The following is a 24,921-nucleotide window of genomic DNA, read 5'->3' as shown; positions in this document are numbered from 1 at the left end:
ACCCAGCTGCCTATTTGACATCTCCACTTGCATGTTTTAAAGGTGCCTCACATTCAGCAGGTTCAAAACCAAACTTCAATGCTTTCACGTTTCACCCTCTCCTCACATATCCCCTACAGGAAACGAAGTGAAAAAGTCCTGGTTCCTCTTTGCAACATTGTCAGCACCATTCATTAGCCTGTGTGAGCCAGCCACCCAGGAGTCACCCTTGATCTGTCCCCTCCCTCTCCTTCTCCCCTCAGTCTGGTCCATTTGACTTCCTGGGTGGCCTGTGCAAGTCACCATTTTCTCTCACCTGGAAGCCTAGAATTACCTCATTCTTGATCGTTTCACATCTGCCCTTTGACCCTCTCCAGTCAACTGTGGTTTAAAAGATATTAAATTAAAATGAAATGTATTAAAATAACATTTCAGAAATTTCTCCAGGTGAAACTTTGTTGAGTGGTTGAATTGTATTGGATAATGTGCAGTGCAGTTTTAGAAATTAGCAGTGAATCTCGTATGGAATACCACCTTCCATGATGGGCGTTTCTCATGAAAATGTACAGAACAATTCAGCTAAGCCCCTTTCTAAACAATTTTCTACCCTAATTTACTGCTCTTCTGTTTTCTCTGTACATGTTTTATTTCTCTCTGACTATATGTATGACTTCCTTTCATAGCTCTTTCTTCACATATCTCTTTCTCCTGGCAGATTGTGGGTTCCTTGAGGGCATAGCTATGCCTTATGCATATTTGTATCAGTGGTGGTTGAATTTTGGCACATGCTTAAGAAAAAGTTCCTGAACTGAATTCAATTTGAGTAACTACTATTTTTTTATCCAGCAGCATATATTCTGTATTTTATTTTGCACTGGAGAAATAAGACAAGAAATACCAAATGCTGATACATCTTTAGAAATGGAAATATTAAAGCAGAAATACCGGTATGTATTTTTCCTTCTATCTGTACTTGAGAAATTTAAAACTCATAAATAATAATGCACAATATAAGGTTATATTTTATATTGGTGTCTATTTATTTTATAATTGTCATGCTTTATTGACAGCTGTAGCTAGTGTATTGAGAGTCATAAGATATTCTTTAGAACCAACAACATATTTGCCACTATTCACCAATCAGTTTGGCTTCCAATAATAAGTGAATAAAAATTAAAATGCTGATTTCCTTTCTCTTGGAGGTAGTATCATAAACTGTATTCTTCATCTGAATTCATAAAGCAAAGCTCTGAAAGCTTTTGAAGATCCCTGGAGTAACTATGTGGTGGGCAGTGGTTAAGCATGAGGGTTTTACAGTTAGTTAGTACCTGAGTTCAAACCCCTATTCAACCAGGTACTTAATAACTGTGACACTGGGCAAGCTGCTTAACCTTTCTCTATAATAGTTTCTTACCTGTAAACCGGGAACAAAAATAAACTAGCCATGAACTAACAGTGTAACTTTGGGAAAAATCATTTAAACTTCAAAAACATTGTGTTTCCTGGAAGGATTGTGACTACCGAGGTTAAAACCTATGCCTTCCTACATTCAGAAGGGCTAAAAGAATAAGTGAAAATAAATTCATGAAATGTGTATGTCCTTTTAGGCTGAAGGATCTTACTTTTCTCCTGGAAAAACAGCATGAGCTCATTAAACTGATCATTCAGAAGATGGAGATCATCTCTGAGACAGAGGATGAAGATAACCATTGTTCTTTTCAAGACAGGTTTAAGAAAGAGCAGATGGAACAAAGGAATAGCAGATGGAATACTGTGTTGAGAGCAGTCAAGGCAAAAACACACCATCTTGAGCCTTAGCTCCTCAGACCTTCAATGAGGCTTCTAATAGGGGGGTGCATGACTTGCTGGTTCTAATTTTCAGTTTAAAAAGAGTGAGGAAGAAGCAGAAATCTGATTTCACTACGTGTGAAATCATGGTTCCTGCATGCTGTATAAAAGTAAACCATCTTTTATCCTCTACTCATATTTTCTACCAATCACTATGTATTGGGGATATCTTTGCAGATATGTTCAAATTGGACTTGACTTTGATGAGAGATAATCTCATTATTTGAATGGGTAGAAAATGAATTTGCTAGAACACACATTTTTAATGAAAAGAAGTAATAAATGTAACTATTAAACTAGAATGCAAATGTCAGTACTAAATTCCTGCTTGCTAATTGCATAACATGTGATGCCCTAGAAAATAGTCACAAGTATTAATAATGCCTTAGATGATAGTCTTTAATATTAGGTTGAGGTCTACCTAACCTAAGCTGCTTCTTGGAAAGCTTCTTCATGTTGAAAGAACCTGTGGGTGGCACCATGTGCACTATTCTGTTCCTACTGTGGTGAATAGCCCTACCCTTCTTGCTGTCCCCAACACACCTGATGTCACTTTGAGCCATATAGTTGAAGCAAAAATTAATAGGCCTTATGCATGAATTTTACTGTAGATAATATATGTTGTTTCTGTTTTTGTTTGCCAATGAGCATAATAAATGTAAAACCTATATAGTATCCCTGTCATTATTGTATGAACCTTTGTTTGAGATTTGAAAAAACACGCCTCCATCACATATTCCCTTTTTTCTTTTGATGTCTACTCAAATCATGAATTAATTAATACCTCATCATTAATCTTTTCAAGGTCCTTCTCTTGTTTTGTCTGATTTTCTCCATCACCCTGATTTGGATGTTTATTCACTCACTACCCCCAGGAGACATTCACTCTAATGGATATGTCTTTGGCTAAGTATGTGTCCTTGTGTTATGCTGTACGGTGTTGTTTTGAGTCTGTTGTTATTTACACAGATGTTATTATGCTATAGCTTTTATTTCTGTTTTTTGATTCTTACTTCTCATCTCACTTACTTCTTATTTTTTTTACTCATTTCTGTTTCTTATTCCTTTTCACTGGACATGATGTTTACAAGATACAATTGTGTTACTGTATTCCATCTAGTACAGGGCTTTTGATGTGGCTTACTATTTCATTGTGGGCACCCACCACAATGGACCTTTCTAGAGTTGGGCAGCTTGGTTACTTCCACCTTCCTGCACACATTCTCAAACATACTGATATTCATACAAACCAGCAGAGTGCTAAGGGACAATATGTACTATTACAAAACCAGACACTTTTACATTCATGGTCCAACAGAACACACAGCCTAGAGGTAATGTTGTATATGCCTTAATCTTTGATATGAATAATATCTGTGTTCTTTATATTTCTTAAAACAGAAAGGCTGGAAAAATCACAATACAGGAGCAATAACCAAAGATCTCTTGATCATAAAGACAAATGGTCTTTTCAGTCTTCACTCTTCTCAAACCTTGTGTGGCATTGCACAATATGGATATCAGTCAAAATTCACTGAGTGCTAAGAATGTGAGAAACACTGTACCATGCCTGTCGTGGGAAATATTTAAATAAACAGATTGTCTTACAACAATCTCATCAACCTTACTCTCAAGAAGCTTATAATTTAATGGTCTTCATTGATTTTCTCAGTTCTTTCTCCTTTAGCAAACACAGAACTGCTTTTCCACTGTTTCCACTGATTGCTTCTTTCTTTCCAGACTGGCTTCTATTTCCTGCCAACTAACTCCATGTGTACATCCCTGAGGTCTGTACATGACTCTGTTTCCTCTGTTTCCTCACTTCTGCTCCTTCTCCTAAAATCCAGTCCAACATTTCTGCAGTTCTTCAAATTAATTACGTAGAAACCTGAATTTGGTGGTAAGAGAAACAAACCAACTCCTCTGGACTTCCTGTTTTCCATCAATGGTACCAGGATTCTCTCAGGCTCCTAGACTCAAAAGGACTCAACATACTAAATTGAGTTAATCTTCCTAAAGTGAAGCTCTAAGCCTTCACACCCATGCTAAAAAGCTTGAACGTTTTCTTTTTCTTCATAAGTAACCTAATCTTCTTAACCTGGCTTCTCAATCCAAATTAGCTTTATCTTCCAGTATTCTTCATTTCATCCAAATTGGAAGACCATTGTTTCATGAAGACACTATGTTTTCCCAACTCCCTACCTCCAACTCTATTCTCTTCCAACCAGAATTTCCCCTCTCTAACTCTTAAAGCTCAGTTTAAATGGCATCTCCACCTTGAAGTCTTTTCCTAATGCTCCCCACTCATTATGCTTCCTGCCTCCTCTGAACTGGCACAGACTGCACTTCTCCTCTGCTACTGCAGCCTGTTAACGGTGACTGTGACTTGCCACGTCCTCCCCCAACTAGAGGGTAGACTCTCCGAGCTTAATGGGTCACTATCACCAGTAGTCTCAAAGGAGGCAAAGAATTACATCCTATTTCTTTTTTTTTCATCTTGTGGGGCTTCTAGCACTGTTCCTTGCACATAACAGATGCTCAACAAATACATATAGGCAAATCAGAGAAATCAGTGAAAATAATAAATACTGTAGACCTGAAAGAGACTGCAAGAAAACTGGCTCAGTCTGCCTCAGAAAAGTGGTTTAGTGTCCTTTTTCTGTTGATACTGTGTCCTGGAGAAGTTGGATGACTTGCCTCTCAGTGGTGGAAGAAGCATTAAACACTTTTCTGCCTTTTTGTTCCCACCGCTTCAATCTGGGCTGTTGTTTTAATGATTGTTAACTATGATTAGCATGGACACTTGAAAGGCTTGTGTTTTGCAAGAAGCAACTTGTGCCTTCGTATTGACTCTAATTCTATTGGTCGAGTGACTCTGGGCATGTGTCCTCCTCTCTAAAATGGTGATGATAGAATATATTCTTTATGGTGTTGGGAGAATTGGACAACCACACGCATACAGAGTACCTAACTCAGTAAACACTATTGCAATGTGTTCAAGAAAACCGATTTACCTGAGATAAAGGCAGTTACAAAGCACTAGGATTTTCACATCATACCAATTACCCATGGAATTTCTTTGGCAGTTAATTAATTAGCAGCCTGATATAAATTGAAGCTCCCATGTACTTCTGAATCCCCTTAGCCAAACAAATCCTGGAATGTGTGTAGTAAAATAAAAACTTTATATTTAGAGAAAATTTTGATTAAAATATTTCAGCACTTTTGTCATCTTTATTTTTGCTTTAGACTCAATTCATTAAACATCGGTGGAGCCCCAACTCCTTGCTAGTCAGAGTAAATCATCATCAATGAATATTTTTTAACCATTTTGGACATTTTGATGTGAGCACATTAGATAATAGTAAAAAGAAAAGGCTTATGAAGTTTTCTGTGTATCAGGCGCTGTTCCAAGTACTATGTACTAACTCACTTGATTCTCAAAACCTATGTGGTAGGCGCCTATGATCATTATCATCCTTGTTTTGTAAAACAAATCATGACACTTCTAGGCTGAGTAGCTTGTTCGAGGTCACATTGCTGAGATGAAAACAGGCAGTCTGCTTCTAGATTTTGTGTTCTTAATGCAAAACTATACTATCTCTTAAATAAGAATCAGACAAAAGAGCACACTTTCTTCATTGACTTTATACTTCAGAGGTTACTGAGTGGATATCTGCAATGTAACATTCATAGGTAAGGGCATTTTAAGGTTAAGAGACATGGGATACCACAAACATAATAAAAACAAGTGAGCAGACATTGAAGTCAGGAAGCCTGAGTCATAGACTTCAGACTTAGGGCATAATTGTTGAAGGTACAGTTGAGGGAAGTTGTTTAACCCATCATGAAGTTTTAACCATCATGAAGGCACAGAGTGAACTAAACTGGGCTGATTCCTAGCATCTGAAGCAAGTCTTCTTGTCATTTGGCTCTGATTTTGCTTGATAGTTTTAGTGAAGTGATAGGAGACAACAGAAGACAGGAAGATGTGGGCTACCCCCTTGCCATTTCCAGCTCCAGACACCCTACGCAAGGTGTCCAGCATTTCCACAGGTTTCTAGGAGGCAAAAGGAGGCATGATCCTGAGCTGCAAACATCAACAATGAAACTGCTGAGGGAAACCGGGCCCTTTAGGGGTGTAATTAATACTGAGCTGGAACCAAAAGACCTCATTGAGACCTCTCGTGTGTGCAGGAGGATCTCTCATCTCAGGAAAACCTACAGCGACATTAATATATGCTTCTGTTCCTTTTTCTATTGAAATTTATCGAGAATCTGCAAGTCCAAAGGCAGATGGTGGCACTTATTTAAAAAGTTTTCATTTCAATTGCTTCAGATAATACAGACTGCCAATAAATAGATGCACAAAACAGGTGTATAAAGTAGTACGGTAGTCCTCCCTTATCCCTAGTTTCTCTTTCTAAAGTTTCAGTTATCCTCGGTCTACCACGATCAGAAAAGAGGTGAGTACAGTACAATAAGATATTCTGACAGTAAAAGACTACAGTCACATAAATTTAGTATATTGTTATATAATTGCCCTATTTTATTATTAGTTATTATTTCTTTTTATGCCTGATTTGTAAACTAAACTTTATTATAAGTATGTATGTATGTGAGAAAACATAATGTGTGTATATATATACACATATACACATATGTATATACATATATATGTGTATATATAGGGTTCAGTGCTATTCATGATTCCCCCCACAGATAAGGGAGGAACACTATACTTTTTTGTGAATCACAAATACTTAACAGCTTAAATAAGACATAATGAGCTCTCCAGAACCAAGTCTGAAAAACGTAAGTATTGAGGGAGAAAACTCTCAGAAGAGATAGTTATCAGAGGTAATTTGGGTTGTTTTAAAAATTCATGGGGAAGAGGATGAAGAAGACGGAGATTATCGCTCATGGGCAGCATGTCTGTACTTGTGTCAGTACCAGCAAAACCTAAAAGGAAAACTTCACCTGCACCTTCTAAACTTGCAACAGTCTAATTTGAAGCAATAGCAAGGGTCGGGAATCTATTAGAATAACAACCAGCTCTTCTACGGCCCCACAGGAACAGTTACTCCCAAACTCAAATTTCTTAACAAACATTACTGCAGGCATATTCCAGATGCAAAGCAGGGATCTTCGGTTAAGGCCTTTCACAAAAGAGAAAAATATGAGGAAAAATCAAACGGTTCAACAAAGGCAGTTTGTTTTTCTGTCTACAAATCCACTCAGTAATGGCAAACCCCCTGTAAATCAGTGGAGATCCACAGGCCTTGCAGATGGCAGATGCAGATCATTAATTCTGAAGGAACCAAAACTACCTAAGGCCAAGGGAAGTGGCTCATGTCTATGATCCCAACACTTTGGGAGACCACAGTGGGAAGATTGCTTGAGTCCTGGAGTTTGAGACCAGTCTGGGCAATATAGTGAGACCCCATATCTACAAAAATTAAAGAAATAGCCTGTCATGGTGGCAGGCACCTATAGTCACAGCTACTCTAGAGACTGAAGTAGGAGGGTCACTTGACCTCAGCGAGGTCAAGGCTTCAGTGAGCTGTTACTGCACCACTGCACTCCAACCTGGACAACAGAGCAAGTCCCTGTCTCAAAAATAAAAAAGAAAAAGAAAAAAATTCTCTAAAGAATTCATAATTGAAATAATCCAGAAGCTGAGGTTCAAGACTGCAGGTGTCTGTACTTTCAGGATACCACAGGCAGACACAAAATCTTTCATAATCCAATAAACCTCCAAGTACCAAGTTTTCTGTGATGTTGAGTGGCGTCCACAGTCCTCGAGATACAGGTTAGGTCATGTAAATAACTAAAACCAGTAAGCCAAACTGCAGTCTTCAGCAAGGGACTTAAAGTCTCTTCTACCCCAGCAGTCTCTTCTACTCCAGCAGTTGATCAACAAGCATCTTCATGACCCAGATGGTTGCCTTTCAAATTCTGAGTGTGGTAAAAGAAGCCAGAAAACTCTTGGAGAGCTATAATACTGAATTGTAAAAATGTGTACATTTATCACCATCCTGTATCACTTTGAAAATTTTCCCAATTATAAATATGCTAAAATCACCCAAATGTAAATAAGATGGAAAATTTATTAAATCAAATAGTCTCTTTACTTGTCGCAGGGCAAATGCCGAAATTGGGGCTCAGCTCAGGAGGCCACATGAGTTTTTGGCTTTCTGCAGGAAAAAATTCAAGAGCAAGCCAATAGAGTAGAGTGAAAGCAAGTTTATTAAACAGTAAAGGAATAAAAGAGTGGTTACTCTTCCGGCAATGAAGCCCTAAGGGCTGCTGGTTGACTATTTTTATGGTTATTTCTTGATCATATGATAAATAAGGGGTGGATTGTTCATGAGTTTCCTGAGAAAGGAGCAGGAAATTCCTAGAACTGAGGGTTCCTCCCACTTAAAGACCATATAGGTTAACTTCCAGATGTTGCCATGGCATTTGTAAACTGTTGTGGCACCAGTGGACTCTTCCTTTAGTATGCTAATGTATTATAATTAGAATATAATGAGCAGTGAGGATGACCAGAACTCACTTTTTTTGCCATCTTGGTTTTGGCAGATTTTCACTGGCTTCTTTATTGCATCCTGTTTTACCAGCAAGGTCTTTGTGATTTGTATCTTGTAAAACCAGTCCTGCTGAACTCCTGCCTCATTCCCAAGTATAAAATCGAGTTGTGCCTCTAAAACCTCTATAGCATCACTGTCTAGTGGTCAGCTCTGCCATTGCTTCTCAGTTGATAAGATGATGAAATGGCCCTTTGCTCATCCAAATTACTGTAAACTTAACACTCAGTGTGCAAGATCTGACTGTACCTTTTAACATCCTGTTTCTATGCTGCCACATCAGTTCTTCAAGTTGATAAAACACAAGCCCATAAAGGACACTGTCAGTAAATAACCAGCCAGAGGATCAGAGATTTTGAAAGTTTCCATCAACTAGTGAATGACAATGCACAGAGCTTTATCAAACCTTTGAAATATGTACCATGTTATTTTCACAATATGAAGTAAATTGCATATGTGACATGTCTACTTTTTCAAAATTTTATGCTTTTAAAGTGGTTTTTATTTTTTTAACTGTAAAGAAAAGTCAATAAGAGATAAAGCTAAATTCTACTAAAACATTTTGAGCCATGTTTTATATTGCCATTTTAAGTCTTAGCACTTAGAATGAGAATCATCAAAATGTGGTGATTCTTTATCAAAGATAATACCACCAGGGCTTCACTGATGTTCTTTGCGAGTGGAGATTCATCAAGTGGAGTGTCTTTTTTGTGGAGTTTTTGCCTAAAAAGCTGGATTGCTGCTTTGAATTTTCCCCAAGAAAATTCAGTTATCATATGCCAGTTTGAAAACAGAATAAAATAAAGCCCCAAAGTGCCAAGTGGCTTAAGGTAATCATTCCAGTCTATTTTTTGTTGTTTTTTTTTTTTTTTAATTGGAAAAGTATTAGGGTCAATAGAGCCAAAACGTGTGGCAGGCCTTTCAAGTTTGTTGCAAATTTGCTGCTTGGGTACAGTGTTTTTTAAAACTCAGGTTCTTAACTTCTTGGAAAAGATGAATGGGAATGAAATCAGAATGGGGGTGTTTTGATTAAATTATTTAGAATGGCAATTACAAAAATAAGTACATGTTTTAAATGTTTTCACTTATCGTTATGATTTGCATTTAAATAAATATTTTTGGAAATCATTTTCAAGAAAAAATATATGTATATATACATAAAGTATCAGAAAATAGTAATTAACTATAAAATGTAAGCTTACAGGGATGAGTAAATACATTTTTACAGTCTGTAAAAACTTTATAGGTACTATTTGTAAGTAAGTGTACTGAGAGTTATTACTAAAGATAACTTTTGAAATGTAAAATCTGGCTTAAAAAGTATATTTTAAATGACAGTATAATGTTACACAAATCAGATGGGTAAATAGCAAACTAGGATTATACACTTGAGATATGCTCACATACAGAGTTTTATCTGTTGTTAAAAATTTTTATTAAGACAAGAAGTATCAGATGCTTTCTAAACAACGAATGTATCACTGATTTAAAAAAATAACCACTTAGTCACTGAGCAGCTATCATAACCTTCAAAGGAGAAGATTTAAGGCAACACAAACAAAAATATGCTAGCTTAACCTTGCACGTAAATCTTCTGAGAGTCTGCTGTAGACAGAGGTTTCAATTCTGCACCACCTCATGCTTGTGACCCACAGAATTCCCAGCTGGATTTAGTTTGTCTGCACTGCACTTTTAAAACAAGCTAGAAAAAGGCAAACTCCCTGTTCTTCTGGTGCCATATGTGTATATTTTGGCTATTTCAGGGTATAGGGTAATGGAAAAAAGGCACCTTTTGTTTCATTTTTCATCATAATGAGGCTACCCATTTGACATATATGACAATTCTACCAGATAAGACAAGAGCAATACAACACAGGGCAGAAACATGAAGAAAAGAATATTTTCTAAGGTCTTCTTGGACACTACATAGTTCTTTTATGATATTTTAAAATTTATTTTTAATTAATCATGCCCAAAGCCAAACTTTGTTACAAGAGACACCTATAAATATTTACTAATCAACGAATGTTACAACAGACAAGGAATGCAGTAGCATAAATGTGTTATGACACAGGGCACATGGGCAGATGTTTTTGGGAAGATGACAAACCCGTTCATAAATTATCACTGTTTACATTTCAAAGCCCAAGCCAACCACTTTGTAACTACAGATTATATCTTCAGTATTGATCACTGACAGATGTAAAAAGTCAGACTGGCTTTCACAGGTACGGGTGGTGAACAGAAGATGAAATACCTTATCTCATTCATTTTTCTTAGCAAGGACTCAATTCTATTCAAATTAAAGATACTGCTTCATAACATACTTGTAACTAAAAAATAGAGGGTGGATAATTCTTTTTTTAATTGTTAGATAATCAAGAATATAATTTAGGCAGGGCGCAGTGGCTCACGCCTGTAATCCCAGCACTTTGGGAGGCCGAGGCAGGCTGATCATGAGGTCAAGAGATTGAGACCATCCTAGCTAACATGGTGAAACCCAGTCTCTACTTAAAATACAAAAAATTAGCCAGGCATGGTGGCGGGCTCCTGTAGTCCCAGCTACTGAGGCAGGAGAACGGTGTGAATCCAGGAGGCAGAGCTTGCAGTGAGCAAGAGATCATGCCATTGCACTCCAGCCTGAGTGACAGAGTGAGACTCCACTTCAAAAAAAAAAAAAATATATATATATATATATATAATTTAAACAGAATAAGTACTCATTAGTACATACAAAAAAAGTTATAAAGAAACAAAACAGGCAATATAAGAAAAACTTAAAAAATTAAAAGAAAACATCAAGACCTACACAAATGCGAAAACATAAACAAGACTACACAAGTAAAATAAAATCTATCAGTTCTGACAACTAATCTAAACTTCAGCAAAAAAGAAAATACTCCCTTCCTGGGTTAAAAAATATAATCCTTAGAGAATAATCTAAACTAGTATTATAAAAAGATGAAAAAATAAATATACCAATATAAACAGCAGGAGTGACAAAATGAACTTAACCCAAAGAATGCAAGGGAAAAAATATAAAATTATGCAAAATTATTGCTTTACATGGATAAAGATTTAACCAACAAGGAAGTCATGAGTTATTAACCTTTTTGCTTTCATTAAGTTATCAAAACATGTCAAGTTATAATTAGTAGAAGTGAATCATTGATAGATACATTGTGGGAGAGTCTTATCACACCTCCATTAGCCTAATCCCAGCTCCACACTTAGGAACTGTGTGACCTGCAAAGGTTATTAGAACACTGTTGCCAAGGAACTAGGAAAGAGAGGTCTGCTAGTTCAAGGCACCAGCAGAGAACAACCACTGCTGGAGAAACACAGGTACCCAAGCTAAGTTTCCAGGTCAGAGCAGGGACCAGATGAGGTCAGGAAGATGAGTCTGTATGAGATAGGAGCATTTCTGAAGCCTTTAAATAGCTGAATACATTGTATAGTGTTACTCCCTCACCTGACCCAGGCTAATCTCTTTTTATATCAGTCCCCATTTATCCCTTCCAATTTCTAACATTCATATTCCATTTTGAATGATTAAAAAGTTTTTTTAAAAAACTAATAACTCATGGAACTTGAGTTTGTGGATAGAGAGGGAAAACAATAAGTCTGAACCAGTAGTGGGCCTTGCTCTCTTGTCCTTGAACCTAGGTTTTAAAATGACAAAAATGAAGCTACTTTAGTCCACAAAGAAATCAAGGGTCCCTTGAGCCATCTCTGTGTCCCTTCAATAATTAATTCACCCCTAGACTTCAGCTGAAGGGACCTGCCTTACTCCAGCTATTTAGTTTAGCTCTATGTTCCTCCATTACTTGCTCATCATAAGGAGGTTTGTACCTTATTTCCTCACCCCTCTAAACAACATGCTTCTGTAACAGCTGGTCCTGAGGATGGATAGGGTGTTTTAGTGTTCTCATTTGTTCTTTCAATAAGATGCCATTTCCTCTTGACTCTTGTATGTTCTGGTGCCTTGCTATTCAAGGTGTGGCCTGTGGGCCAGCAGCATGGGCACCCTCTGAGAGCCTGTTAGACATACAAGATATCTGGTCAGGAATGGTGGTTCACGCCTGTAATCCCAGAGCTTTGGGAGGCCGAAGCACGTGGATTGCTTGAGTTCAGTAGTTCAAGATCAGACTGGGCAACAAAACAAGACCCCATCTCCACAAAAAAATACAAAAATGAGCTAGATGGCCGGGCGTGGTGGCTCACGCCTGTAATCCCAGCACTTTGGGAGGCCGAGGCAGGCAGATCACGAGGTCCATCCTGGCTAACATGGTGAAACCCCGTCTCTACTAAAAATACAAAAAAATTAGCCAGGCGTGGTGGCAGGCGCCTGTAGTCCCAACTACTCGGGAGGCTGAGGCAGGAGAATGGCATGAACCCGGGAGGTGGAGCTTGCAGTGAGCTGAGATGCACCACTGCACTCCAGCCTGGGCAACAGAGTGAGACTGTCTCAAAATAAATAAATAAATAAATAAAAATGAGCTAGATGTGGTGGCATGCTCCTGTTGTCCCAGCTACCTGAGAGGCTGAGGTGGGATGATCATCTGAGCCGAGGAGTTGAGGATCCAGTGAGCTATGATCATGCCACTGAACCTCAGCCTGGGTGACAGAGTGAGACCTTGCTTCAAATAAAAGAAGAAAAAAAAAAAGAAATGTGGGATCTCAGGTCCCCGCCCTAGGCACTCTTCCCTCCTCATCAGAATTTGTATTTTAATAAGTTCCCTTGGCAATTCATATGCAAGTTAAGGTCTGAAAAGTACTACCTAATGAAGTTTCACACTAACACTGCTGGATGCTTCATTTAAAATCAATCAAGTGGCCAGCACGGTGGCTCACACTTGCAATCCCAGCACTTTGGGAGGCCAAGGTGGGCAGATCACGAGGTCAAGAGATCGAGACCATCCTGGCTAACACGGTGAAAACCCTTCTCTACTAAAAATACAAAAAATTAGTGGGGCATGGTGGCAGACACCTGTAGTTCCAGCTACTTGGGAGACTGAGGCAGGAGAATGGCGTGAACCCGGGAAGTGGAGCTTGCAGTGAGCTGAGATCATGACACTGAACTCCAGCCAAGCCTGGGCAAAAGAGCAAGACCCTATCTCAAAAACAAAAAAAACCAAAAACAAACAAACAAAAAAAAAATCAAGCAAACTATAGTCAAATATAGGAAATGCTGCATACTTAAGCTATCTCCACTACCTCCCAGATTCACAGTGCACATTGGCTTAATAAAGCTCTGAGAAAACTTGTAGTAAGTAAACCATTTTTTTTTACTTCACTATTTTCCAAATTTCTATACCCATGGGTCCCCTGGCACATAATAACTATTAACATCCTTCAGGATTTATGATCTATAGAACACATTTTGAGAAACACTGCTGTAATGGACATATATGATGAAAGGAAGTAAATCATTAATTAGACACCTCTTTACATTGCAGTTTCTTCATCGATGCAATGGAGATAAAATAGGACCTATTCATCTCAAAGGGTAGCTTTGAGAAAAAAAGGAAATAGATGTCAAAACCTTTTGAAAATGCAAGTGTTTCAGATACTTTCATTCATTTATTTTTTCACTTAACAAATATTTATGAGTGCCCATGCTGTCCCAGGCCTGTGCCATGTGTGGGGGCTACAGCAGTGAGAAAAGCTCTTACTTTCATTGAGCCAAAAATCCATCCGAGTGAATTAAGGATTCAGATTTATAGACCACAAATGTAGGCAGTGATTCCCAAGAGGTAAAACATTACTAAAGGAGTCCTATCAGTGTTATTTTAATTCAAAATGATTTATTTAACTAGCAGAATGCTTTCTCAAAACCATAAGGGAGCAGGAGTACCTACTGAGTAATAATAATCTTAAATTTTACACAGAACTTACCGATGTCATCTAACTGATGGTGTGCTGGCAAGCTAGCCCCTGTTGTATAGTATTTGCAAATATCTACAGTGTAAATATTCTCACCATGGTCAATTAATTTCAAGCTATCAATATGATGTCACTGGATGTGAGGATGAGAATATTGGCAAAATCAGAAAAAAGGTGCACTATCGGTCATTGTGAGCCAGTGCAAACCAACTGCAGTACATCATGACATGGACCATTCTAAACATGTCACATAAAATAAATCATAACTACCCTATAAGAGAGTAACTAGTATCTTCCCTATTTTATAGATGAGGAAATTGAAGCTCAAAAAGGTTACATAACTCTTCCAAACCAAGCAACTAGAAAAGGAGGCGACATGGTTTGTCTGTGTCCCCACCCAAATCTCATCTTGAATTCCCACATGTTGTGTGTGGAAGGGACCCGATGGGAGATAGTTGAATCATGGGGGTGGTTTTCCCCATACTGTTCTCATGGTAGTGAATAAGTCTCACAAGATCTGATGGTTTCATAAGGGGAAATCCATTTTGCTTGGCTCTCATTCTGTCTGCTGCCATCCATGTAAGATATGACTTGCTCCTCCTTGCCTTCCACCATGATTGTGAGACTTCCCCAGTGATGTGGAACTGTAAGTCCAATTAAAACCCTTTATTTTGTAAATTACCCTGTCTTGGGTATGGCTTCATCAACAGCATGAAAACAGACTAATATAGGAGGCTAGCATTTGTACTTAGAGACATATGACTCTAGAGACCTATCCTCAGACACTATGGCCCAGTACTTACTAAGCTTGCCACTGGCAAGCTGTGAGGTAATCCCGAAGGTTAGTGTCAGCCAAATCCACCTCATTCACTTATTCATTCAATAAGCAACCAAGAATACTCAAGGATAGTGAATATGCTTTGGATGAGATGCTTACAATTGCTTCACTGAGGTGAAAATATTCTATTTGGAGGGTAAAATAAACTCAGTATTTGGATTTGGCTCACACACTCCTCTGTGACAGAGCTTCATTTTTATAGGACAGCCACAACAAAATTCCCTTATTTTGGCATTCCAAAGAAACTGACATTTGGCCACACTGCTAAAATTGATAGGCTGAGAAATTGTGATAGAAGTTCAGATGGGCACATGGATATATGTATGTAGTTTCTGCTGTCTGAATGGTGTGAAAATTGCCCTAGATTAAGCTAAGGTTATTCTAGTCAGTCTTAAATTGGCTAAGATTGTATATCAGTTTGCTAGGGCTAGACAATAAATAACAGACATTTATTGTCTCAGAGTTCTAGAAGCTTGCCAAGATGTCAGCAGGCTTGATTCCTTCTCAGAGCTGTGAGAGAGAATCTGCTCCAAACCTCATTCCTAGCTTCTGGTGATTTGCTGGCAATCTTTGCCATTTCTTTGTTTATAGAGGCGTCACCTGGATCCATGCCTTCATCTACACAGAGCATTCTGTGTGTGTGTGTGTGTGTGTGTGCCTTTGTGTTCCAATTTCCCCTTTTATAAGAAGAGCAGTCATATTGGATTAGAGACCACTTTAATGACCTCATCTCAACTATTAATAATTACATCTGCAATGACCCTTTTTCCAAGTAAAGTCACATTCTGAAGTACCTTGGGTTAGTGCTTCAACATAAGAATTTTGGGGGAAGGAGGGGAATACAATAAAAGATTTGTCTGGAAAAGCAAAACTCAAAATAAGGATGCTTTAAAAAATAATACAAATAAAATTTATTTATCTCTATAAACAAAGTCTAAAAGTGAGTCCTACTAGACTAATAGGCTAATATGGCAACTCTGTTCCACATAATCCTATCACCCTACTATCCAGGCATGTAGTCCTTGTCCTCAGGATTCAAAATGTGAGCATCCATGTTCCAGGTGGTGGATTAAAGGAAGGGATAGGAAAAAGGGGTACACCAGCTGTCTCTTAAAGAAGGCTCCGGCAATCTACACATCATCATTTACTTAAATGCCATTACCTGAACTTAGTAAAGTGGCCACATTTTTCTTTAAGAGAGACTGGAAAATACCATGCTAATTCCATGCAGGTGTGTGCCCAGATAAACGTTCTGTTATTTAGAGGAATGGGCCAATAGACGTTGGCAAGTCAACCAGCAATCTCTACCACAGTGAATAGGAAAAAATACAAAATTACATTACCTGTGTATAGAAGGCCAGCTCTAAAGGGGGAGGCCATTTCTAATGTCAGTTACCTCTCCTAACAGGGAATGTTTGAGTTTTAGAACAGAAGCATTTCCTGGGAGAGTGGGCTTTCACTAAAAGACAGAGAGGGCTTGGCCCAGTCTGGTCTCTGAAAGGCACAACTGTCCACAATGGCTTGCAAGAAGTGAACTGTTAAGTAGAATGACCAGTCTTAAGGAAGTAGGGTAGAAACTAGTTAATGACATGTTTTAGGTAAGATCTTATTTTTCTTTCTGGAAATCCATGGGGAATGGGATCATATTTGAAAGTACATAGAGAGCAAGCACATTTTTAAAATAAGCCAAATTATTCAGTTTTATGGCACTCTGTATGTTTATTTCTCTTTTTCATCACTAATTTCCTACAGCTTCTTTTTGAACCTGTTATTCCTTTTTAGGCGTGAGCAAGTTATTGAGTCAAGGGATTTTGCTCACACTTAGTTAAGAATATTTAAATGATGAAACAGAGTCCATCAAGGCCAACATCATAGGGATAGTGGTAATTATTATACTCTAATTGCAGATTTGATACTGCATGGTCCATTACCCCCTTCTTTCCTCCTAGTGGAACTTCCTGTTGAGTGAACTTTGGAAGTTTGAAGTGTATGTGAGTGTTTTATTAAAGAGGGCCCCTTTACCTGACCGTGAGCTAATAGCTTCCACAGTCTATTGCACACACGTTCACTCCTAGAGCTCTCTCTCCATTTCTCCTCTGACCCTCTGCTCAACGGTTAAATTCAGTAGCTGTTTGTCCATGGCTACCACTATGTTTAACCAAAAAGGGCTAGTTAGTAGCTTTCTCCCTGCCCTGATAACCTCAGAATTAACTGTTAAAAAGAAAGAAAGCTACATGGAAATTTGCACAATTTCCGAAAATGTAACAATCAGCCCTTGCACTGAGGTATAGAAAGGCCCAGCATGCCAGTGATAGCTGAACTAATAGATAACATTACAAAAAGATTTACTCTGGATTCTAGGAGTTGCATCAAAATCCACTCTGAAGTGGTTGGAGCCAAAACAGCCTTACAGATATATTAGAAGGATGAAGACTAGCTTCAGGTAGCTTTGATGGTTAATTTTATGTGTCAACTTGACTGGGCTAAGGGATGCCCAGATAGCTGGTAAAGCATTATTTCTGGGTATGTCAATGAGGGCATTTCCAGAAGAGAATAGCATTCAAATTGGTGGCCTGGGTAAAGAAAATCACCCTTACCATTATGGGTTGGCATCATCCAATCTGCTGAAGGCTTATATAAAACAAAAAGACAGAGGAAGGAAAAATTTGTTCTCTGGTTAAGCTGGGTCATCCTTCTTCTCCCACCCTTAGATATTACCCACTCTCTCTTCTCAGTTCTTAGATCTTCAAACTCAGGTCAGGACTTACACCATTGACTCCCTGGTGTTCGGGCCTTTGGGGTTTGACTGGAACTATTCCACTGGCCTTCCTGGGCTTCCAGCTTGCAGATGGAAGATCTTGGGACTTCTCGGCCTTTATAATCACAAATGCCAATCCTTCATAATAAATCTCTTTTTATGTATCTATATAAATTCTATTGGTTCTGTTTCTCCGGAGAACCCTGACTAATACAGTGTCCATAAAAGAGTGTTTGAATGGTGGCTTAGTGTGTTTTGTGCTGCTATAAAATACAACAGAGTACTAGGGAATAGGTAATTTATAATGAACATATATTTATTTCTCATAGTTCTGGAAATTGGGAAGTCCAGTATCAAGGTGCTGACATTTTGTGATGCCTTCGTGCTACATCATCAAATGGTGAAGGCAAGAGAGCAAGAGAGAGAGGGAGAGAGTGCCAATCTCACCCTTTATAATGGCCCCAATCTTACCCATGAGGGTGGAGCTGTCATGTCCTAATCACCTCTGAAACGTCTCACTTCAAAACACTCTTACAATGGCAATTAAATTTTAACATGAGTTTTGAAGGGGACAAACATTCAAACCATAGCAGATGAAAATCTCCATCATCAGGAAAGCATAAAAGTGCTATCTCAAGAAGCTGAAAACTGGAGGATGAATGAATGAATGAAGTGAAAAGAAGAGATTTTTCTGCTACAACAGACCTTCCATTAACAATATGAAAATGTCTTTCTGTCAAATGTTGGGTTTGTTTTCTTATCCCTCTAATATGAATGTAGAAGTTGAGTCAATCTTCAGATAAGCTTACTTTTGAAGATCCAGAAACACAGCAATAATTACTTTTTATCTCTTATAAAATGTGATTTTGAATTTTTACATTTTACTTTCACCGCTGTTAAGGAATTATGCAAATTGTTCAAAATGAAGCTTGATAGAATGTCAGTTCTTAGAATGGTGTTTTATACATGCAGATGATTTAAATTTGATTATTATGAATAAATCATTTCCTTTTTCTTTGATTTTTTGGTTGGTATAAGTGTAGTATTTTGTTGCCTTTGTTGTTTAACAAGTTCACTGAAACAACTTTAATAGAAGTTTTATATCAGCAACTCAGTAATTGGAGACATTTTAAACAAAGGCATATGCCCAGATCTATATTTACTATAGTTATAAGACAGACATAAAAGGAACTTGGTGTTTACCTAAATAACTTTTAGTTGGATTTTAGAAAACACCTTGCAGGCTTCGGAACTCAAGTATTTCTTAAACGCAAATATGAAAAGCTTGTTGTAATTGGGATTTTATTCAAGTGAATGTAAAAACTAACTTGTAAAAATAGAGAAGTACTATTTTGAGTCATCTCTCCAACTTATGTATGAGTTAGAGACTTTCTTTTTCTATTACAAACTTTCTGCTCAGAAACGGATGCATCTAGTCCTATGAATTCCGCTGTCTGAAGGAAAAGACCATGGACAGAGTGCTGGCACTGATGACGGCAGTCCAGGAAAGATGAGCAAAGAATGAATTGAGAGCCTGAACCACAGGTTGTGCCTGGCTGGGCAGGAAATGCATGAGTTTTCAGAACACAGACATCACAATACTAGATGTGTAGGAGACAGAGTTTGTTTGCCTCACTTTAATCTGACTACATAGAGCTGGACAAGGAATTTACAAAAACAAAATAATACGAAAAAAAATCCATCCACCAGTTTAACACTAGATGGCACTGAATGATAATAATTTGGAAATAGGCCTTGGATGTCATTAGTAATGGCATTATGGATGTACTTGGGCTGCCCTGAGTCTTGCTAGAGAAAAAGTATCACCACGTCTACCCTTGCCTCTTTTCACTGTTTTAGCTATAATCCAAACAAAACACAAAAGTCATTACACTCAATTTATCTAGTTTTCATGCTGGTACTGCTTTGTGTTGTGATCTTTCATATGTCTATACATCTATTTGTAGGCTCTTTGAACACAGAGACAGCTGTTAATCCTTTTGTCATTTTATCTGCTTATTTAGTTGTTGGGATCCTCAATTCCTAGTCACATGAAGGGCTCTTAATACTGAAACATTTTTTCTTTAAAAAACTTTCTAAAAATTTTTAATAGCTTTTGAGGTACAAGTGGTTTTTGGTTCCACGAATAAATTATATAGTAGTGAATTCTGAGGTTTTAGCACACCCACCACCTGAATAGTGTACACTGTACCCAATATGTAGATTTTGTTCCATGACCCCTTCTTATCGTCCCCCTTCCGAGTCTCTAAAGTTCATTATACCACTCTGCATGTCTTTGCATACTCATAGCTTAACTCCCACTTATAAACGAGAACACACAATATTTGGTTTTTGATTCCTGAGTTATTTCACTTAGAACAATGGCCTCCAGCTCCACCCAAGTTGCTGCAGAAGACATTATTTCGTTCTTTTTTATAGCTGAGTAGTATTTCACGGTGTATATATACTACATTTTCTTTATCCACTCATTGGTCGATGGTCACTTAGTTTAGTTTCATATCTTTGCAATTGTGAATTGGGCTGCAATAAACATATGCGTGCATGTGTCTTTATCATACAATGACTTCTTTTCCTTTGGGTAAAGTAGTGGGATTGTTGGAAAGAATGGCAGTTCTACTGTTAGTTCTTGAAGGAATCTCCGTACTGTTTTCCAAAAAGGTTGTACTAATCTACATTCCCACCAGCAGTGTAAAAGCATTCTCCTTGCACAACATTCATGCCAACACTTATTGTTTTTTGACTTTTTAATAATGATTATTCTTGGGAGAGTAAGATGGTATCTCATTGTGGCTTTAACTTGCGTTTCCCTGGTAATGAGTGATGTTCAGCATTTATTCATATGTTTGCTGGCGATTTGTATATCTTCTTTTGAGAAATGTCTATTCATGTCATTTGCTCACTTTTTGATAGGATTATTATGGGGTTTTATTTGCCAATTTGTTTGAGTTCATTGTAGAATCTGGATATGAGTCCTTTGTTGAAACTTTCAAATATATATTTTATTAGTTGTTTGTCATAAGTGAAACAAGCATGTTGCATTTGTTTTCTACATGTATGTCTTATTCACTAAAACTGTATATTAAGTCTTATTAACTGTATAGTTAACCTTATTCATTAAAACTGTATTGCTAGGGGAAACGAGTGTGGTATATTTTTATATTTTCAGGAAGCAGAGATTTAGAATCCTAGGAGATCAGAACTGAAAAGGAACCTTATTAGTCACGAGGTCCAACTCCATTCCTTTCCAGACGAAGTTAACTGAGGTCCAGAGAGGTTGCCTGAGGTCACACAGCCCATAAGTGACAGGGTTGGGAATAGAACCAAGGTATTTTGGCCTGTTGGCCATGTGTCATTATTTCGCAAGCTGCCTGGCCCAAGGTGCAGAATGGAAAAAATAGGTCTTTCCAGGCCGGGATATGGAGCTGGGGGACCGTCCTGCCTCGGGTCATTTCCTCTCTCACGACCACCTTTGGTAGCTTTGAAGCCCAGTAAGATAGGACAAAGGTCTCGCGCAGGCTCTCTGCACACCGCAGTTAGAGGCAGGACAGTCTGACAAGGGACATGAAAGATGTGTTTTTTTTGAGCCGCTGAAAAAATCGCCGTCCAAAGGGTTGGGGGAGGTCCCTGGAGATCGCTGCCTACAAGAAGAAAGGGGTGTCGCCAGTCCTACACTGAAAGGGGGAGGGCAGTTCCAGACTGCATCTCTGAAGCTGCGCACGCCCCTGCTGGTCACTGGTGGTCGGGGAGGTGGATGCGCCAATGACCCAGGAGCCGGCGCCGAGAAACTAGAGTCCTGGCCCGCGCTTCGGTGCTGCGCGCCACCTGCCGTGGCCCCCTCGTGACACGGACACAGCCCTCCTTCCCAGAGCCCGAGGTCACCCCATCTGAGAGTGGCACAGGAACGGGGGCTCCCCAGTTCTCCGCGGAGCAGGGATCGCCGGAGTCCAGACTTCTCTGACTCCGGGAGACGACCTGTAAGCCTTGAGAGTTCGCGCGACAAGAAGCGCGAGGGCGGTGACTTGAGGTTTGCTCGTACTGGGGAGTTCGGCGCGCTGTGAGGAGCTGAGCACCTGCACCAGGGATCTGGCTGGGTCAGCGCTGCTCTGCTTCCCTTTCCCCAGCTCGGCTCGGGATCACACAAATATAGATGCTTGCTCTTTGAAACTGTGGAGTCACGCTGGTCTGCTGCTCAAAATAATAAGAAGAAAACCAAAAACCAAACAAAAAACTTTCCTAAGCTTAAGAAATCTGGAGGATTTAAGAGTCTTTGTAGGAACTCTTTTTAATCTCATATTATGCGCTTAATACCCAATCAGTATTTATGGGGTATATGCTGGGTGTCATCAAGACACTGGAATTACCATGGTGAAGAGGGCAGCATGCTTTCTTCCCTCATGGAGCTTAATGCTTAGAAGAAAAGATAGACTTGGGGAGTCGGTGGGGCGAGGTGCAGGGGGAGGTTATCGGGATGGTTACATAATCAAATACTGTAATCAGAATGAAAATAGGTTGGTGTGCTGGAGCCCACTGGCACAGGTTCCCCAGAGCCAACTGTGAAATTTTCAGGAATTTTGCCAGCCGGTTGTTGGAAACGAACAACCATACTTAAAATCAGGTGAGGTAATTACACTTAGATCACTGCAATCAGCAAATGTCACAAACCTGGTCTTCCCCCAAAGCCCCTGTTGTTCACCCTTTACAGCCTATCATTGGAGATAAGTGTCTGCACCCTGTGTCACGTTGCTGCCAAACTAGATGCAGTGAGTATACCCAACTGCCAGCTGGGTTGGAGAGGAAGGGAAGGGAGCAACGACATTTGGCACTAGTGTAGTACAGCCACCTACACTGGAGCTGCTTCCTCCTCTCCATTGGTTATCTGATGCTGGAGAGATTACTTCCTAGGCTACCTATGCTAATCAGGTGAATGGGTAGTGGTGGTGGGCACCCACATGTGGCATAGTGTCTCTTTCGAGCAGAAATATTTAGACTACAGTGATCTGAACGTTCAAGCAAACTCCCCAATGCACTTTCCCAAACTCATGACATAACCCTTCTCCATCAGGATTTTGCCTGATTTGTGTACTTCCTACCCTATCACTAACTTCACATTTTCTTTAAACGGACTTGCTTTATCCACACAAATGTTATTTTAAAGAACACTTAAAACCTTAACATTGATAAAAACCAATGTTGTTTGTAATAAATGTAAAGGGATCCTAAAAATAAATGCAGTGAAAACAAAACAATGCTATTAATTTCCAGCTCTGAGCTCCACGTCTGCTCAAAGATTTAACATTAACAGGTGTATAAATATACTGTCACCACCAGGCAACATTTCTCTTGAGGTCATCAGAATAATTAAAATCAAATTTAAAAGGAAACATGGCCAGGCACGGTGGCTCACACCTGTAACCCCAGAACTTTGAGAGGCCGAGGTGGCAGATCATCTGAGGTCAGGAGTTCAAGGCCAGCCTGACCAACATGACCAAACCCCATCTCTACTAAATATGCAAAAATTAGCCGGGCGTGGTAGCGGGTACTAGTAATTCCAGCCACTTGGGAGGCTGAGGTAGGAGAATCACTTGAACCTAGGAGGCAGAGGTTGCAGTGACCCTAGATCGTGCCACTGCACTCTAGCCTGGGTGACAAAGCTAGACTCTGTCTCAAAAAATTAAAAGGAAACAAATCTATCAATGTGTGATTTGACATTTAATATCTTATCTGAATACCACTTAAATTATCTTGTTATAATGGGAACAATAATAACAATCATCATCATCATCCTGACGTTTACGGAACACTTGGTATTCATGTGCCAGGCGCTGCTGTAGGTAACTTCCAGTTTTCTGTAGTAATTGGATGTTATTGGAGCTCTCCTTTGTTCAGACTCTGCCAGTTCTGCTGCAATTCTGCTTTCATCCTTTTCTACACGTGATGCTTCAACTGATTTTATTTCTATAGAACTTGAGGGCAAACACAATTCATCACTGTAATAGTTATCTTCCAATGAGCATAGGATTAATCCTCCTAATTAACTAGTAGACATTATTTCAAAAGACATCTTCATTCTATTACTATTAAGTGCAACAAAAAATTTTATTTTGCCAGAAATAAAAATAAATTAGCTTCCTGAGCTAACTGATTCATTCATTCAACAAATATTTACTGAGTGTCTATTATCAGGAGCAGGACATGGGCATAGAGGATGAACTTCCCTGATTAATGGCCCAGGCAGAGGCCTTGAAGTCCTCATCTCATCAGTGCATGGCCATACTAAATTATCTTATTGATATCATTAGTTATCTGAAGGAAAGTTTGCAAAAGAGCAGAAGGAGCATGAGGTGCTGAAGTTCATGATTGAGAGACTAGACTTCCAAAAGGAGAAGATAAATAAAAAGAAGTCCATTTTCTTCTTGTTCAGTATCCGATAGCATAGAGAAAGGCAAAAATCTTTGAGTGGCTTATTGGACAGACAATGTATTCATCATCTATATGCAGTGGCCCTGCTCTGCCTTCTTGTGCAGACCAAGGCTGGCAGTTATGGGTAGGAGCTGGTCTGAGGACAAGGCAGGTGTAGCCTCTCTCGATGGCAGAAAGGAGGAACTGGTAATGAGGATCATAATAAACAGCGACCCCAAGGCTGCCCCAGAGCAGACCCAGGGCCCATTTGGGACCACAAGTGCTATCAGTAAATGAATTGACTAAAATAATGACATCTTCATCCACTTTTATTTTTTTCACTTTCCAATTCAGTTCTTCTAGTCTTTTCCTGACAGATGGCCATCCAGTCACATTTACATGCAAAGTCTTAGAAAGATGCTCCAAATTAGTGGCAGTGAGCCGAGATCGTGCCATGCCATTGCACCCCAGCAGCCTGGGCGACAGAGTGAGACTCCTTCTAAAAAAGAAAGAAAGAGAGAGAGAAAGAAAGAAAGAAAGAAAGAAAGAAAGAAAGAAAGAAAGAAGGAAAGATGCTCCAAATTTTAACCGTACAACTGCTT

The 24,921-nt window shown here is 39.0% G+C and overlaps 1 protein-coding gene and 1 long non-coding RNA gene across 3 annotated transcripts in view; one reads left to right on the top strand and one right to left on the bottom strand.

The window, feature by feature from the left end:
• Positions 1-3,436, top strand: part of TRPA1 (transient receptor potential cation channel, subfamily A, member 1) — a 54,584-nt gene extending 51,148 nt beyond the window's left edge. The window contains exons 26-27 of the mRNA XM_011957426.1: positions 829-926; positions 1,587-3,436. Coding sequence (XP_011812816.1) covers positions 829-926; positions 1,587-1,797 — 309 coding nt within the window. The 3' untranslated portion in view covers positions 1,798-3,436. The remainder of the gene's footprint in view (positions 1-828; positions 927-1,586) is intronic.
• The window catches only part of LOC105522828, a 228,238-nt gene that overhangs the window by 28,333 nt on the left and 174,984 nt on the right, over positions 1-24,921 (bottom strand). The window contains exon 4 of one of the 2 annotated variants that reach the window (XR_001003499.1): positions 24,636-24,818. The exons of the other annotated variant lie outside the window; for it this stretch is intronic. This is a non-coding gene — a long non-coding RNA (uncharacterized LOC105522828). Of the gene's footprint in view, positions 1-24,635; positions 24,819-24,921 lie in introns of those variants that run through there. 2 annotated transcript variants of the gene reach the window in all.

Source organism: Colobus angolensis, unplaced genomic scaffold, assembly GCF_000951035.1.
Source record: "Colobus angolensis palliatus isolate OR3802 unplaced genomic scaffold, Cang.pa_1.0 Scaffold440, whole genome shotgun sequence".
In the NCBI taxonomy this organism is placed as follows: domain Eukaryota; kingdom Metazoa; phylum Chordata; class Mammalia; order Primates; family Cercopithecidae; genus Colobus; species Colobus angolensis.
The sequence above is the reverse complement of the archived record's forward strand: the minus strand, read 5'-3'. Positions and strand labels throughout refer to the sequence as shown.